At 45.5% G+C, this 15372-nt stretch overlaps 1 protein-coding gene across 1 annotated transcript in view; it reads right to left on the bottom strand.

Annotated features, from left to right (window-relative positions):
• The window catches only part of obscna (obscurin, cytoskeletal calmodulin and titin-interacting RhoGEF a), a gene marked incomplete at both ends in the record, with an annotated part of 43274 nt that overhangs the window by 759 nt on the left and 27143 nt on the right, over window positions 1-15372 (bottom strand). The window contains 25 exons of the mRNA XM_080527656.1: window positions 1914-2063; window positions 2248-2344; window positions 2767-2990; window positions 3533-3772; window positions 4025-4130; window positions 4265-4432; window positions 4669-4791; window positions 4941-5069; window positions 5227-7024; window positions 7161-7238; window positions 7341-7386; window positions 7626-7778; window positions 8009-8035; window positions 8143-8315; window positions 8465-8542; window positions 8661-8721; window positions 8886-9086; window positions 9315-9402; window positions 10075-10243; window positions 10819-10931; window positions 11028-11173; window positions 11424-11532; window positions 13457-13562; window positions 13879-14008; window positions 14261-14363. Coding sequence (XP_080383782.1) covers window positions 1914-2063; window positions 2248-2344; window positions 2767-2990; window positions 3533-3772; window positions 4025-4130; window positions 4265-4432; window positions 4669-4791; window positions 4941-5069; window positions 5227-7024; window positions 7161-7238; window positions 7341-7386; window positions 7626-7778; window positions 8009-8035; window positions 8143-8315; window positions 8465-8542; window positions 8661-8721; window positions 8886-9086; window positions 9315-9402; window positions 10075-10243; window positions 10819-10931; window positions 11028-11173; window positions 11424-11532; window positions 13457-13562; window positions 13879-14008; window positions 14261-14363 — 4816 coding nt within the window. The remainder of the gene's footprint in view (window positions 1-1913; window positions 2064-2247; window positions 2345-2766; window positions 2991-3532; window positions 3773-4024; window positions 4131-4264; window positions 4433-4668; window positions 4792-4940; window positions 5070-5226; window positions 7025-7160; window positions 7239-7340; window positions 7387-7625; window positions 7779-8008; window positions 8036-8142; window positions 8316-8464; window positions 8543-8660; window positions 8722-8885; window positions 9087-9314; window positions 9403-10074; window positions 10244-10818; window positions 10932-11027; window positions 11174-11423; window positions 11533-13456; window positions 13563-13878; window positions 14009-14260; window positions 14364-15372) is intronic.

Raw genomic sequence — 15372 nt, 5'->3', positions numbered from 1 at the left:
AGCGGCTGAATTAAGACAAGTGCTATAATATAGGGTAGCCGTTCGTCTGGAAGTGGGAGAGGGCAGAGAAGGGTGGCTTCTCGGTAAGTTGCATTTGTAACGTTTGATCATGACAACTACCTGAAGGAAATGGTAACCCCCCAAATCCCTGCCCGCTCACTCCGCTCCTCCACCTCGGCTGGCCGACTGGCCCCACCTCCTCTACACAGCAGTCGGGCTGCCCGATCACGTCTCTTCACAACACTGGCTCCCCGCTGGTGGAATGAGCTCCCCACGGCTGTCAGAACAGCAGAGTCACTACCCATCTTCCGTCGTAGACTGAAGACCCATCTCTTCAGGTTACATCTTAACTGCTCCTCCTGAGAAATCTTCCGACCCTCACCACTACGTCTCCTAAAGACACCCGCTTTCCCCTCTACTGTGTCCCTAAGAACTTCTTTTTTTTTCTTTTTTTTCTTTTTTTTTCAGATTTTATCCCTTTTTCACCCAATTTTGTATCCAATTGAACCCAACCTAGCATCCAATTATCCCCTGCCTATTGCGTAGGATCCGCCGCACGACCCCGTGGCCGGCAGCCCCAGAGGAGATCGCCAGGCAGACTAGCTGACTGGCTCCTCGAGCCCAGCACCGTTATTCCGGCACCCCGGGGGCGCTGTTGCGCGACGGATCCTTGTCCGGAAATAGTCCTATACCGCCCTCTGGAGCGGCCGCTCAATATGCCGCTCCCTGTGTGCCTCGGCCATATCCGGATCTGGCGAGACCGGGATTCGATCCCAGTCCCCGGTGGGCAGCTTGCACTAGTGGCCAGTGCTTAGACCGCTACGCCACCGCGGGGCACGACGTCCCTAAGAACTTCTATTGCCCCCCTTGTACTGTTTCTCAGTTTCTCCAGTAAAAAAAAAATAATAATAATAAAAAAAATTTAAAAAAAAGGCTACGAGCCCGAGCTAGATTACTCTTCCTGCAACGAATGATGGATTGCTGATTCACATGCTTAGTATTCAAATGTATTGATTGTAAGTCGCTTTGGAATAAGGCGTCTGCTAAATGCCAAAAATGTAAATGTAAACAACTAACCAGGCACATGCTTATACTCAGTACTCAAGTTGTAAAAGAAAATCAGGGGAGGTGGTGGATTTTATCATATGAGGACAATTTTAGCATCTCCTCAGCGTCAGTGACTTCAGTGTCAGTAACTTGGTAAAAATGTCATTGCATGTGTGCGTGCCCCCTCGCACCTTGAAATAGCAGTAATACCACGTTCATTGATAAAATGACATAAAGTATGGAAAGAGGGGGGCGATTTTGAATGTTTTTATTTCTGGGGGGATGCCATCCCCCCTCAACTCGAGTGCTGCTTATACTGTAATAATATAATGGTCTTATTCTTATCAGGTGGTCTTATTCTTATATGGCTGCGAACTCCCTTTGCAAACTCCCAGACACCGGAGAAAATCCAGTATAATTTAGCGCGTGGCCGGGCAAGGTCCGTTGTGGAACGCACTAGGCATGTTGAAGGGGAGATAGACAGCTCCGGAGGGATATAAAGGAAGACTGAAATACAATCATAAACATCAGTTCCTTTTAAATCTTGAATTAAACTCGTTTTCTCGGCTGATAACAACATTGTTAATTTTCTTACGAGCCACTTGCATGAATTACAGTAGGCAGTGCGGCTCACATTCCTGTAATAACTCCGCATAACCAGTAGGTAATGTGCGTACGCAAGGTCAATACTCGACGTAGAGCTACGATCGTTTCCACGGTCAAATTGACTCACGTTGAAATTGTATAAATCACTACGTTGACATGGTTTTCTACGTACGACACGGGTAAGATCAACATTTGATCTGAGTACTTTCTATAAATGAGGCCCCTGGATGACTCAGACGTGGACAGCTAGACCCACTCACCAGGCCTTGTTGTTCATGGTATTCTTCATGATGTTGATGGCTCCCTCTGACAGTCCTGGGTAACAGCGGCCAAACTGGATCTTCCCCTTCTTGATGTTTCTGTCCCTCTCCCAGTTGAGGTCTGAATGGAAGGGGTTGTCTGCACTCAACCTAGAGGGGAAGGACGGTCACTGATGGAGACAATACTGATGGATTTGAAGGCAACAATAAACATAAAGCAATGCTTGTAAACAGTCAAACAGAAACTGAAACAAGCATCGACACAAAATGTATAATTTATCAATCATTGCAGAACAGCTGACCATGAAACCCACATTGACCTGTCTGTACTTACATAATAAAAACCAGAACTCCAATAGCCCAGATGTCGGTTTCAGGTCCAACTCCCTGTCCCTCCAGGATTTCCGGAGCTTTAGGAAGGACAATGTAAACTGACAAGACAGGTACACAAAGGACATTCTTCATAAAAATAGTTTTGTTTACTGTACATTGGAAATGTCATATTTAAGTATGAAATGTATCGTATAACTTATGTATCATGTATTAGAATATAATTTTTCTTCAAACAAACGTCAATATAACATTTAATAAATTCATTACAAATATCAATGAAATTATAAAGTGAAGATAAAATGGACTCAAGTGTGGTATGATAGCTAAGAAGAACTGAGAGTGAAGTGGTGGAGTGAAGTTAGCGAAATATTCGTCCGTCCGTCTATCCTCCCTTGGTCGTACCTTTGCTGGTGGATTCTGATGAAGGCCATGACAACCAGAATGTCAATGTTATTTTAAGCCAATAAAAGTACCAATTTCAAATTGAGTGAATGCCACATCGCTTTATTTGGATACGTACCTTTGTTCTCGGACAGCCCTTGGATGTGCTCGATGTTGAGCGTCTGTCCGGGGGTGAAGGACTGAGCAGAGCCAAGGTCCACGATCTTCAGAACGTTCCGGTCGGTCACCAGCATGTTGTCAGACTTGAGGTCCAGGTGGATGACGCGGCGGCCGTGGAGGTAGTCCACAGCACTCAGGATCTGAGCCAGCAGCTCCGCCACGTGCATCTCTGCATACACGTCTCTGTGTGGAGACAACCAGAGGAAGAGGGGGAGAGAGAGAGAGAGAGAGAGAGAGAGAGAGAGAGAGAGAGAGGGAGAGAGAGAGGGAGAGAGAGAGGGAGAGAGAGAGGGAGGGAGAGGGAGAGAGAGAGAGGGAGAGAGAGAGAGAGAGGAAGAGAGAGAGAGGGAGAGAGAGAGAGAGGAAGAGAGAGAGGGAGAGAGAGAGAGAGAGGGAGGGAGAGAGAGAGAGAGAGGGAGAGAGAGGAAGAGAGAGAGGGAGAGAGAGAGAGGAAAAGAGAGGGGGAGAGAGAGAGAGAGGGAGAGGGAGAGAGAGAGAGAGCACATTGGTGTGGAATTATTGTATGTGTAGTCTAACACTCTTTCTCCGACATAATGGTCTTCACCAAATAAAATAGATTAATATTTATTTACATTACACATATACTATGTATGCATCAACTACGGTACTTCTAATTTGACAATCACCACCAAAACCCCATTACGTCAGAGCTATAACATACAGTACAGCAGTGACTCATTTGGTGCTGTGTGCATATGACTCACCTCTCAGCCAGGTTATAGAGCAGCTCCCTCCCTGCACACAGCTCCTCTACGAGCACCAGGTAGCGAGGGGTGATGTAGGCCGTGTGCAGCTGCACCAGGTGTGGGTGATGGAGCCTCTTCAGAAGCTGGTACTCCCTCAGAACCAGCTGCCTCTGCTCCGGCCTGTAGGGGGTTATCTTGGCAGCCAACAGCTGCTGGTTCTGCTCGTCCTGACACTGGGTCACCACGCTGAAACGACCCCTAAGACAGATCAAGGTGGGAGGTGGTCAGACTTTACATTCACATTGGAGTCAAAGTAGACACTTTTATCCAGAGAAACAGACTGTAAATAAGTACATTTCGCCTAGTAAGTGGAACACAGTCATCGCAAGTAAGTGAGATGGAAGTACTGTGCACATTAGTGTGCTCAGGTGTGTAGTGATGAAAGAGCTAGGATTATTTTGCAAAGAGAAAGCTGGAACATTCCTAAACCCAGCAGTGACAGGCAAGTACCTGTTAATCTCTGAGAGGAAGCTGTAGGTCTTGTGGGTAGGCGGCTTTCCTGAACCATCAGTTTTAGACCCCGGGGACTCAGTCTGGATGAGAGGAATGTGAACCTCTGTAGAACAGAGGAGACTTGTTATGTCTGGCCAGTTACAGACCTAAAACAGCATATCAAACAACTTTAATTGACAAACACTTAATACAAACACTACTTAGAGCCAAAGACAACAATCTTTATCATGTCCCTGCCTTCAGGATGGGTTGCCATGACAACAGGGGGTGAGGGGTCACTGAAGGGTCCTGCCCCTGTCTTGCTGACGCAGCCCACCCTGAACACATATCCGGCTCCTCTGGGCAAGTCCTTCACCACATAGCAACTGTCCGTCTCCTCCTCCGACAGCAATCTCCACTCCCCACCTGTGGTAGAACAAGGCATAGATAGGGATTACTGTACAGTTTGTATATTATTGAACACATCTCTCTTTATCAAACTAATGCATAAAACATTTGCAACAGGTGAAGTTCCAAACCTGGTAACACAGTCCAATTTCAATTGACAATGTCATATTTGCTGAAAGGCTGTGTGTGTGTGTGTGTGTGTGTGTGTGTGTGTGTGTGTGTGTGTAATCTTTCAGTTGTACAGTATTTCTTACCATCTGTGCTGTACTGTACACAGTAGACCACTGGGTCGCGGGACGGCATTGGTCTCCAGACCAGCAGAACTCCACCTCCATCCAGATGGTTTACATCAGGCCTGCTGGGACGAACAGGCAGCTCTGGAGAGAGAAGGAGACAACCATAGAGAGATCCTCTACAGTACTCTATAGTATACACAGATACACAATTACACTGGTAGAGAAACAATAAAGGTCTCTCTCCTGCTTGAAACGGGCATCGATACATAATAGTGAAGTCCACACTGTACCTTTGGTCTTCTTGAATACAGGTATTTTGAATTTTGAGAAGAGTTTGGAGGTCTTCTTCTTAGGGCTTTCCAGGTCAGGACTTGGTTCTTTCTCCGCTGGGACAGGAGATGATCCCTTTACAATCGGCCCTGTAGGCGCAAAGGACAAACATTATACAACAAACACTATGAGGGATTTATATTGACAAGCTCATTGAAGCAGTAATTCATGTTGCATTGAATGTCTCAACATTGTCCACTTAAATGTGTTTCAAATAGAACAGAGAAAGAGTGGACAGCAGCTCACCTCCCTTTTTCAAGTCCTCCTTACTGGAGGATCTAGTGAAAAGCTTGGTGAGACTGGAAGCAGATGCCCTCATCTTCTTCCTGAGAGACATGGTGGGGGTTTGAGGCTGCATGATCTCCCCCAGCGTGGGCCCCATCTCTGAGCCCTCCAGCTGGGAGTAGGAATGGCCCGTCCAGGACTGCCTGCGGAAGATCTTCAGGAGCCCAATCTTGGGGGACTTCCCCGTGGGCGGTTTGGCGGCCTCGAGGGCTGGGGCGGAGGCATGCCTCTGGAGTACCCCCTCTTTGATGGGGTCGCTGGCCCTCGGGGGCCTCTCTGGGGCACGGAAGGAAAGACTGGGACTGGGTTTCACCGGAAGGATCTTCCTCTCCAGTGAACCGTTGTTTCTGCCGGTCGAGTTCTGGTTGGGGTGTGTGGTGGTTGTCCTCTGTGGGATCTGCAAAAGGCCACGCCTGTGTATGGGTTCCTGATCAGTGTCCTCAGCCTCTGAGCCCTGCTGGAAGGAGCAGGGGGACGGAGATATCAGGGGCTCCTCCTGGTCGTCGTACTTATCCCCTTCCCTGTGTCTGTGTGTGCCAACAAGGCGGCCGTGGCTCAGCTCCTCACAGGAGCCCAGTCTGCTGGAGGCCTCAGAGCCCTGCTCCAGGACCAACGACTCAGACAAGGAGCACTGGGAACCAGCGAGGTACTCCGCCTCCTCTCCCCCTCCCTGCTCTGCCCTGGTGAACATCCTTTCAGCCCAGTGGGAATCCACTGAGCCAACAGGGGGAAACGTTTCCCCTAACCTCCCCTGAACGGGAGCAATTGAACCTCTTCTCCCTCTGACGACAGCAGGCTGGGGAGACCTCCTTGGGGAAACATCCAAGGTATCCTCTGCCTCATCGTCAGTGAAATCCTCTTTAAAACTCAAAGCGGGCTCTTTCTCAACCGGTTCTCTGCGCTTTGCTGACCCTGGTGAGCGTCTGGAGTACTCGTCTAGTGACCTGCTCCTCCTTTGCGGAGGGGCGTTGGGATGGGAGAGGCCGACCCCACTGTCAAAAGAGCAGGACTTGAGCATGGACGCCTGCAATGATCCCCGCCTCTGACTGCGGTTGTTGGTCTCTGCCTCGTCCTCCACATACTCGATAAGGGGCTCATTGAGGCGGCTGGAGAGGCTGCTACGGAATGGCTTGCGGCCCCTCTCCTGTTTCTTGGCCTGGAACTTGTCCCTGAGGGTCATGTGGCGTGCAGACATAGGCGAGAGCTGCTGGGAGTTGTAGAAAGTGCTGCGGATCAGGCTGCCCCTGGGGATACGCCCCCCCTCACTCCCGGAGCCCTCATCCCCTTCGGAGAGGTACAAAGACGGACTGCTGTCCCTGCTGACCCTACGCTCCCTCTGCGGGGTTTGCTGCCGCGAGACATCCGACTCTACGGACTGCCTGCTCACACTCCTCTCCAACACGCTCCTCCGCCGTCCCCCCATCTCCCCCTCCTCCTCCCCCATCGTCCCCTCCTCCTCCTCTTCCTCTTCCTCAAATCGGAGTGTGTCGAAAGGTTCTGGGATCCTGGCTCTTTCCATGAGGGTGTCGTAGTCTTCCTCCTCCTCCTCGTCTTCCTCCACCTCAGTGGCGCTGCAGTGCTGGAAAGTGTCCCAGGCGTCGGCCTCGTCGTACTCGGAGGAGGAGCCGCTGCTGGGGGAGGTGCTGCTGGGCTCGTGGGGGTCCCGAGGGGCGGTGACCGATGTTTCATGTGGCGGAGCATCCAGCAGCTCAGGGATGGGCCTCAGGGTTAACACAGAGGCCAGGCAGGTCAGAGAACGCTGGGGGGGGGGGGATTGGTTAGAAAGAGCTGTGCAGATAATCACCTATTACTATACATACAATGTATACAGTATCTACATGGTGAGTGAGACTCTCAAAGTAAATTAAAACGCGATTGCAAATGGCCTATTGTACCTGCCATTTCCTCCTTGAGATGAAGACTTTCAGATTCCTTGTATTGATGTAATCAGTCTCGTCCTCTTCATACTCACCCTGACAACATAATGAAACAGTGTGCATCATACATGATGAGTCTTTTTACCCTACTGAGCATGACTGAAAACAATGGGACCAATGATATACAATACACCTTACCTGAAACCAGTCATGGCACAGACACTCATAGGCACTTGGTCGCTTCCTAAGGAGAGCAGAGAGGATCTCATAATCAATCTATCTTACCATTACACTCAGCTAGACTAGAGCTCCTATTCACTATGAAGAAGTGAGTGTTAGACACTGTTTACACTGTATATTCAAATGTGACATACAGGACCGGGTTCCCGGAACTCTCACTCAATTGAAAGTGTGGTTTAGTCCAGAACTAGACTTAATATGTGTCCGGCGGGAAACTGCCTCACAATGTATTGGGTTTCTTACTCTGGGTCTGGTTTCAGGACCATGCGGAGGAGGTCCTGGGCCTGGCTGCTCCTGTAGGTGACGTCAGGGGCGTCCCAGTTCAGCGTCCCCTCCCCCACCCTCAGCAAGGTGGCACGGTCCGTCTCCCCGACAAACGGACAACGGCACATCAGGCTGTTAGGATACAGCATGGAATAAATAATCAACAGGACTGTTCTCTGTGATACAGAAGTTACCAAGTATTACACAATCATTGTAATTGTAATTAGATTAGATTCGATTTATTAGATGCATGGAATGGAATGAGGAATGATATCAAACATGTGTTCTACCTCCACTGCATGATGACATTATGTCTCACTCACAAACTTCTCTGTTCCAAATTAGAATTATCGCATACTCACCATAGGTAGGCCAAAACACCAACAGACCTAACAAAGAAACGATAAACATTTCTATTATGATCAATCATCATATTTTCCCTTATAATATGAAATCCATACCACACAGTCTCAAAAAAGACTGTGACACAGCTCACCAGATGTCAGTTGCTGAAGTGACAGGCTCTTGGTGTACGATCTCAGGAGCCACAAACTCTGGTGTGCCGAACTTGCTGTAATGGTGTCTGGAAGAGTCTATCTCCTGACAGAAGCCAAAGTCACAGATCTTGATCTCGTCTTTGGGGGGGAACACCATCAGGATATTGTCCGGCTGTTTGAATCAAACATTAAGATACAGGCGAGTAATATATTATAATCCCAAAACTCTCTGAAGTGTTAAGATGAAAACATTACAATAGGTGGAATGTTTAAATTGATTTCAACAATGTTTTCAATTCATTGTGATGAAGGAGAGCTTACTTTGATATCCAGATGAAGGATGTTCATGCTGTGAATGTGACCAACACCCTCCAATATTTGCTGAATATACATGCAGACCTGATGATGAAAATACAGAAATTCACTATTACTAAATACTATGAAGACGATCGTCATTTGATTACTAATAATACAACAGAGCAAGTTAGTTGAATAACTTAGGTTCTTAAAGTTTCACCTCTCTCTCACTGACTGATCCCTTCAGCAGCAAATGGTCAAGAAGGCTATGAGAGGAGCAGCTAGGAACAGAGTTAAAGACGTTTTTGGTTTATATAATCTTAATAGAATACATGTTGATACACACTGATAACATAAGCATTGTCAAATCATATTGGTCAAGCACTGTATCACATCATTACCATGTACACATCCTATTATAACTATTGTGGGGAAGGAAGGATACACTTCAGTGACCAGGACCAAGGTGCGGCGCGTGCAAAAGAAGTCCAACAGACAGGCCACTCTGGGGTGGGCCAGGCGGGAGAGCAGGTCCCTCTCCTGGAAGGCCCTGGTCCTCACACTGCTCCTCAAGGGCAGGAACTTGGCAGCAAAGCCCTCTCCGGTCCTCCTGTGGGTGACGCGCTTCACCACCCCAAACGTACCTCTACAGGCACAGAGAAAGGATGGAGGACAATGGGGCTCATTCATATAATGTACAGCACACTTCAGAAGAGACAAATGGCTATGGCCTATCACTCTGAAGTGGTTTCCTTTGCTTGTTTCCTTTAGTTCATGTGGAAGCAAAGGAGGTTCTTTAGAGGAACCTTGCCTCCACAGTTTCATAGCAACAGCACTGCATTGTCAAATAGTCACGTCAAGATAGTGTGTTTACCTTCCTATTTCCTCATGGACATCATACACAGAGAACAGCTTCCTCCTCTTCCCTAGCTCCACCTCTCTCTCCTGCGAATCCAGTGGACCTAAAGATGATCACAACCACAACGTCACAGACAGGTTGTTAGCCAGAGCTAACGTCAGTGCCTTAATGTTGGTTTCAGATTGGAATACACTTCTTTTAGATATAGTAGTTAGAACTAAATCTGACATAGGTTTCACTGGTAGGCTCTATACTTGTCTTGTCCTGTCCTGTTATGCCATCAGCCAGCTAGTTCAAACTCAAAAATAGCAGAAGTGTAGTTGAAGGTGTCGTGGATATAATTGATTCTTAATAGATTTAGTAGAACTTAGATCAATTGTCTCCAAAGAGGCCTTTTATTAAGCCAAGTTTACATGAGCGCAGAGATAAATGAGCAGACCATTAAGCAAGAAGCAATAGCCCAATAGCCAGAAACAAGCAGGAAGTAAAAAGCCCCCAACGATGGCTGGGACTCATATTTATAGAACTGTCCTTGGTCATGAGGTCACCATTCTTGGGAACCAATCATATTATACAAATCTGTGATTACATAAGTTATGGGCCCTGTCCATAGTCAGAATTATTCACTGCGCCACAGATCTTGGCACATCCCTTACAGGAAGGAAATGGGCCTTCCTTGAGTGCTAGCTTCGCCAAACTGTAGAGAGACTTACATTTCTCAGTATAACATGATATAAAACCACTACAAAGGTGTCAATTAGTATTGAGGTCCCACCTTCCTCCACTGTGAGCTGGGCCTGGCAGGAGGTGTATCCTGAGGCGTTGTAGGCGAAGCAGGTGTAGATGCCAGTGTCCTGGCTCTCCGGGCTCAACACGGTCAGGGAGCAGCGGGCACCATGCTGCACCAGCTCCATGTGCTCATTGACCGGAAGCTCTTCCCCATCCTCCAATCACATGAGATATAGTCACAGACACATACAGTGGGGTACAAAAATGTGGGCACCCTTAGTCAAAATGCCTTTTACAATTAATATCTGAAGTGAAAAGAAGCAAAAACCTAACCTCTAAATGGTACAAAGTAAACATGACACATTTCAACACATTTTAAAGCAAGATAAAAAAACATTTATCAACTTTTTACAGTTTTAAAATAATAAAACAAGGAAAAAGGCCTTGTGCAAACGTTTGGGAACCCTGTCAGCTAGTACATTGTAATTCCTCCTTAGGCAACTATAACAGCTCGCAAACTGCAAGAGTCTTTCAATTCTTGTTTTGGGAATTTTTCCCCATTCTTTCCTGGCAGAACACCTCTATCTCAGAAATATTCTTCGGCCTTCTTGCATGCGCGGCATGTTTGAGATCTCACCACAGATTTTCAATAATACAGCACATTGGCCACAGCAATGGAGAGGTATACAAAAACAGCAAGGCGGGAAACGCAATCCATCAACATGCAGTATAGCTCTGTTGCTAAATGGATGTATGTTGGGGCTGAGGGTGTGTAAAGCGCCCCCCCTACCTTGTACCACTGAATCTCAGGGGTGGGCCGCCCTGTGATGATGGCAGTGAAGGCGGCTGCTTGGCCAGGCTCCACACACACGTCCTCAGTGGGCACCTGGATGGAGGGAGGAGCTGGGGAGGAACAGGAAGTGAAGTCATTCAGTGAGATCACTCATATCAGTGGTTTTCCTCCCAATTAGATTGACCAGAATGTGAGTGTGGTCTAACCTTCTGGTATTTCTTGTATAGGTACTGTGACATATAGTTCCTCCTCGTTCTCGACGGGAGCTTGATGCTCCTCCACTGTCTCCACATGAGACTGCTCCACGTGTTCTGTGGCAGCGGGGCCTGAACCCTCTGGACTGCCCTCAGCTCTGCAGAGATAGGAGATCATATCGAGGTGTTTTATAACACATACAAGCACATTACAATGTTATGTTAAGTGTTAACTGTGTAGCTCTACCAGGTCTGAACACTTTAGAAATGTAATACATTATTATATGATAGTTCATTGAGTTTTGGATATGTGGTATATGTTGTACTATGTATACAGTTAGACTGTTCAGTGATAGAGTACAACGGATACATCACAGGGTTGATATGTACATGTAGGGGTGTGCTCACCGTTGGGGATACCCAGGCGTAAAGAGGGTTTTACAGATGGAGGTGGGGCTGAACTCTGTCTGCAGCCATTTCTTTACTAACGACGTGGACCAGCCCTCTGAGTCTGCATCTGGAAAAACCATACAGTTCCACTCAACACACTGAATCAACCTAATCATATGATATAATAATATACATAATAATAGTATGTGTCGCTATTATTCATTATCATTACTGGTCTGGGGGTTAATCTTATCTTTATATGTGTTTCAATTGCTGGTCTTTAATATAGTTTAAAGTCTATCATTTTCATTTGAAGCCATGCTTCACTAATCGTGATCTTAGAATTAGAAGGTTCTATCTCCGTTTAGGGTAGTTCAGAGATATCGAGCGTCAAAGTTTTTACATTCCATTATGTTCTGTGAGATGGAACCTTTGTATTTTATTAATTACTAACTCAAAAATGTCAACATTTTAAAAATTACCACACAGGCATTAATAAACACCTAATGGATCAGATTATGTAAAAAAAAAAAAAAAAAAAAAAAATGGAGATAGAACCTTATAATTCTAACGTCACGTAATCTTAATGTTGAATGAAACCTAATAAGAGCTTATAGAACAAAGAAAGCACAGTTATCTTACCTTGGCGAGACAAGGAACAGAAACAGTGCATGTCTTACCTTACCTCCAGACTTGCCAGAAACCTCACAGTTTGTAAATCATCACATTGCCCCGGAGTGGGGGGGGAGTGGGGGGGATAGAGCACCTTGAGGCCCAGCACATGACCATCTCGTATGGGAGGGAGTGAAGAGTTAGCTAGGCATGCATTGGAGAAAGGAGGAGGACTCCATCACATGCACTGGGTGGTCCCAAAGTACAGTGACTATGATTCAATGGAGACTTACGATACAATACGATGGAGAGGGTTCTGTGTGGAACGTTGTGGTCAGAGGTGGTGGGATGGAGAGAAGGATTGTTAAAGAAAATGGATGGGCTCACATGATCGAATGGTGTCCAAAGGTCTAAAGGAAAACTAGATATAGGTATTAACTACTGAACCCAGACAAAACATTATACAGTATACTGTACATATGACTATACTCATGGCTCTAGAGGAAAGTGATTGACACTGTACCTTAGACATGGGAGACAGCATACAGTAATTTACTGTACTATCAAAGCATTATGCCTAGAAATGGCGTAAATCCATAGTTTCTCTGTGTAATAATAATGGGTTTGGTTTAGTAAGTTTGCATATATAGATAATTATGGGCATGGATATAGACATCTAGGGCCGGTTTCACAGACAAGGCTTAAGCCTAGTCCTGGACTAAATCACACTTTCAATGTAAAATCTCCATTGAAGATGCTTTTTAGTCCAGGATTAGGCTTAAGCCTTGTCTGTGAAACTGGCCCATATAGTTTACAGCTGTTAAGTAATTAATCAACTCTCCAGGTCCTGATATTGCCCCTATATGAACTATACAACTATTTCTATGCCTGTCCTGTTTAGTCAAGCTTTTGGACATCCATCAAATGGAGGAGAATGCCTGAGTCCAATCACATTCAGGTCTGGAAATTGGAAACATGATGCAAAAAACACAAGCAAAAACATCCAATACATAAACTGTATCAATGTCTTTCATGATAATACATACAGTATATGTAGTGTAACGGGTATGAGGTCTATGTTGATGGCTTCTGGTGACTGGTGAGTGTTTAGGGTTGGAGGGGTTTGTGTTTGGAGTGGAATGGGAGGAGAAGGCAATCTGGAAATGAACCAACTGATACTGAACATACATGACATAATGGTAATGACTGAAGGTGAAAACAAATGTAAGAGTGAGGTAAAGTGAGGTTGAGTTGAGTAAAGTAGTGTTTAAAGTGAAGTAGAGTGAAGTGATGTGAAGTGATTTAAGGAATGACCATGGCATGTGCTGCTTCCCTAATCCCTCCTCAATAAACCCTGAACTTCTGGTGGCCCGAGTAGAAACGCTAGCTCCCTTTAGTCTGAGGTGGAGATTTCAATTCATTGGCTGGGACTCTCCTACCTTTGGTGGGGATGACCTGTGGTTGGTCAGGCCCACTGCCTGTCACTGGTAAGAAGGCGGGGCACAGCTCTGCTTTACACTTGGCACTGCCCTGCTGGTTCCACAGCTGAAACACAACAGGGATCATGTAGTCTCACCTCGTGACGTCAGAATTATAAGGTTCTATCTCAATTTGGTCAAAATTTAGTTTTTTACATAATCTGATCCATTAGGTGTTTATTAATGCCTGTGTGGTGTTATAATTATCTGTTGAAATGTTTTAGTTAGTCATTAATAAAATACAAAGGTTCCATCTCACAAAACATAATGGAATGTAAAAACGTTGACACACAATATCTCTGAACTAAACGGAGATAGAACCTTATCATTCTAAGCTCACGACCTGTATGTGAGGGAGTTTCGTACACATACAGACACCATACCTCACACTCATACAGGCCGAGGTCTGTCTCTCCGGGGCTGTGGATGATCAGAGTCAGGATGCCACTGCGGGCGTCACTCTGTACCTGGTACTTCCTTTGGTCTGTCAGCTGTCTGCTCTCCTTAAGCCACCTGCCCAACACATGCCCCCAGGCGACATAGCCATGAAACTAATGCACCTACAGTAGTTACTTATGCATAGGGGGTACATCCCAATGGGAATCTATCACTATTGTAACTAACATGGTATGCTGGTATCATTGGAAGATTCAGTCCCTGAATATAGTTTGAGTACAGTGTAAATCCACAGAAGTTAATAATAAACACAATAAATTGTTTTTGTAAAGTGCTTTTCATATGAACACGTCTCAAGTTTTCCCATACCTGATTCGTGGTAAAGGAGTAGTGTGTGTGGAGCAGGTGAACTGGACGTCCTCTCGCTCCAGCAGACATGCACTCTGCAGCCGTGTCACAAACCTAGGAGGGGCTGTAGAATGGGGAAAGTGTTCACAGTAGATGATATAAAGACAACAGAGTTCAGTAATTGCATTACATACGGTATATGTCCAGTGTTGCCACAGTTACTTTGAAAAAGTATTCTGATTACTGATTACTCCTGTAAAAAGTAATCTAGTTACTTTACTGATTACTTGATTTTAAAAGTAACTAAGTTAGATTACTAGTTACTTTTTTAGTTACTATTGGCAGCTGCCTAGGCACCCCCCCCCCCCCCCCCCGCAACATAAAAATGAAAACTGGTTTTGCCAAAACTCACTTTATTTTAACAGTAACTTAAATTACATAATTAAACTTTAAACAATAACTTAAAACAACAAAATAAAGAGTCTTTCTTTGCCTCACCCAACATAAATACTTGTTTTTAAACAATAAAATAAATATAATCTTTATTTAACAGTAACTAGCAAGGAGTGGTTTCACAAAACCTAAAACCTACCCTGACCATTCAGATATGATCCTAATATAATCCTAATCCTAAACTGGGTGAGTCTGAGTTTATCAATGATCAACATTTATGTTCTTGTCATCCTTTGCTGACACAAACTCAAAATAATCCTTATATTTCCAGCTATTTAACGCATATCTCTGTTCTCGCTCCATTGTGTAGGCTACGCTTCTGTTTACACTGTGCAATCAGCGTGATACACGTGAGCGATTCTGCTGCAATCTCGCGATAGTCGAGAGCCATTTTTTGCGGGCATGGCCTTCCATAGTAACCTCGTGTTGAAAACGTGAGCACTGACGTCACTCCCCAAGCGAGAAAAGCGAACAAATGTTTGTTTACTATCGAACATTACAAAGAAATACTGCATTTAGCCTAAGTTATGAGGTAGTAACGCAATAGTAACGCACAGTCACTTGAATAAGTAACTTTAATCCGATTACTGATTTGGAAATAGTATCGCGTTAGAATACTAGTTACTGGGAAAAGTATTCCGATTAGAGTAACGCGTTACTTAGTAACGCGTTACCGGCAT

The sequence above is a fragment of the Nansenia antarctica genome (assembly GCF_963989245.1).
Source record: "Nansenia antarctica genome assembly, chromosome: 1".
Classification (NCBI taxonomy): domain Eukaryota; kingdom Metazoa; phylum Chordata; class Actinopteri; order Argentiniformes; family Microstomatidae; genus Nansenia; species Nansenia antarctica.
This window is presented reverse-complemented; position numbering and strand designations above follow the sequence as displayed.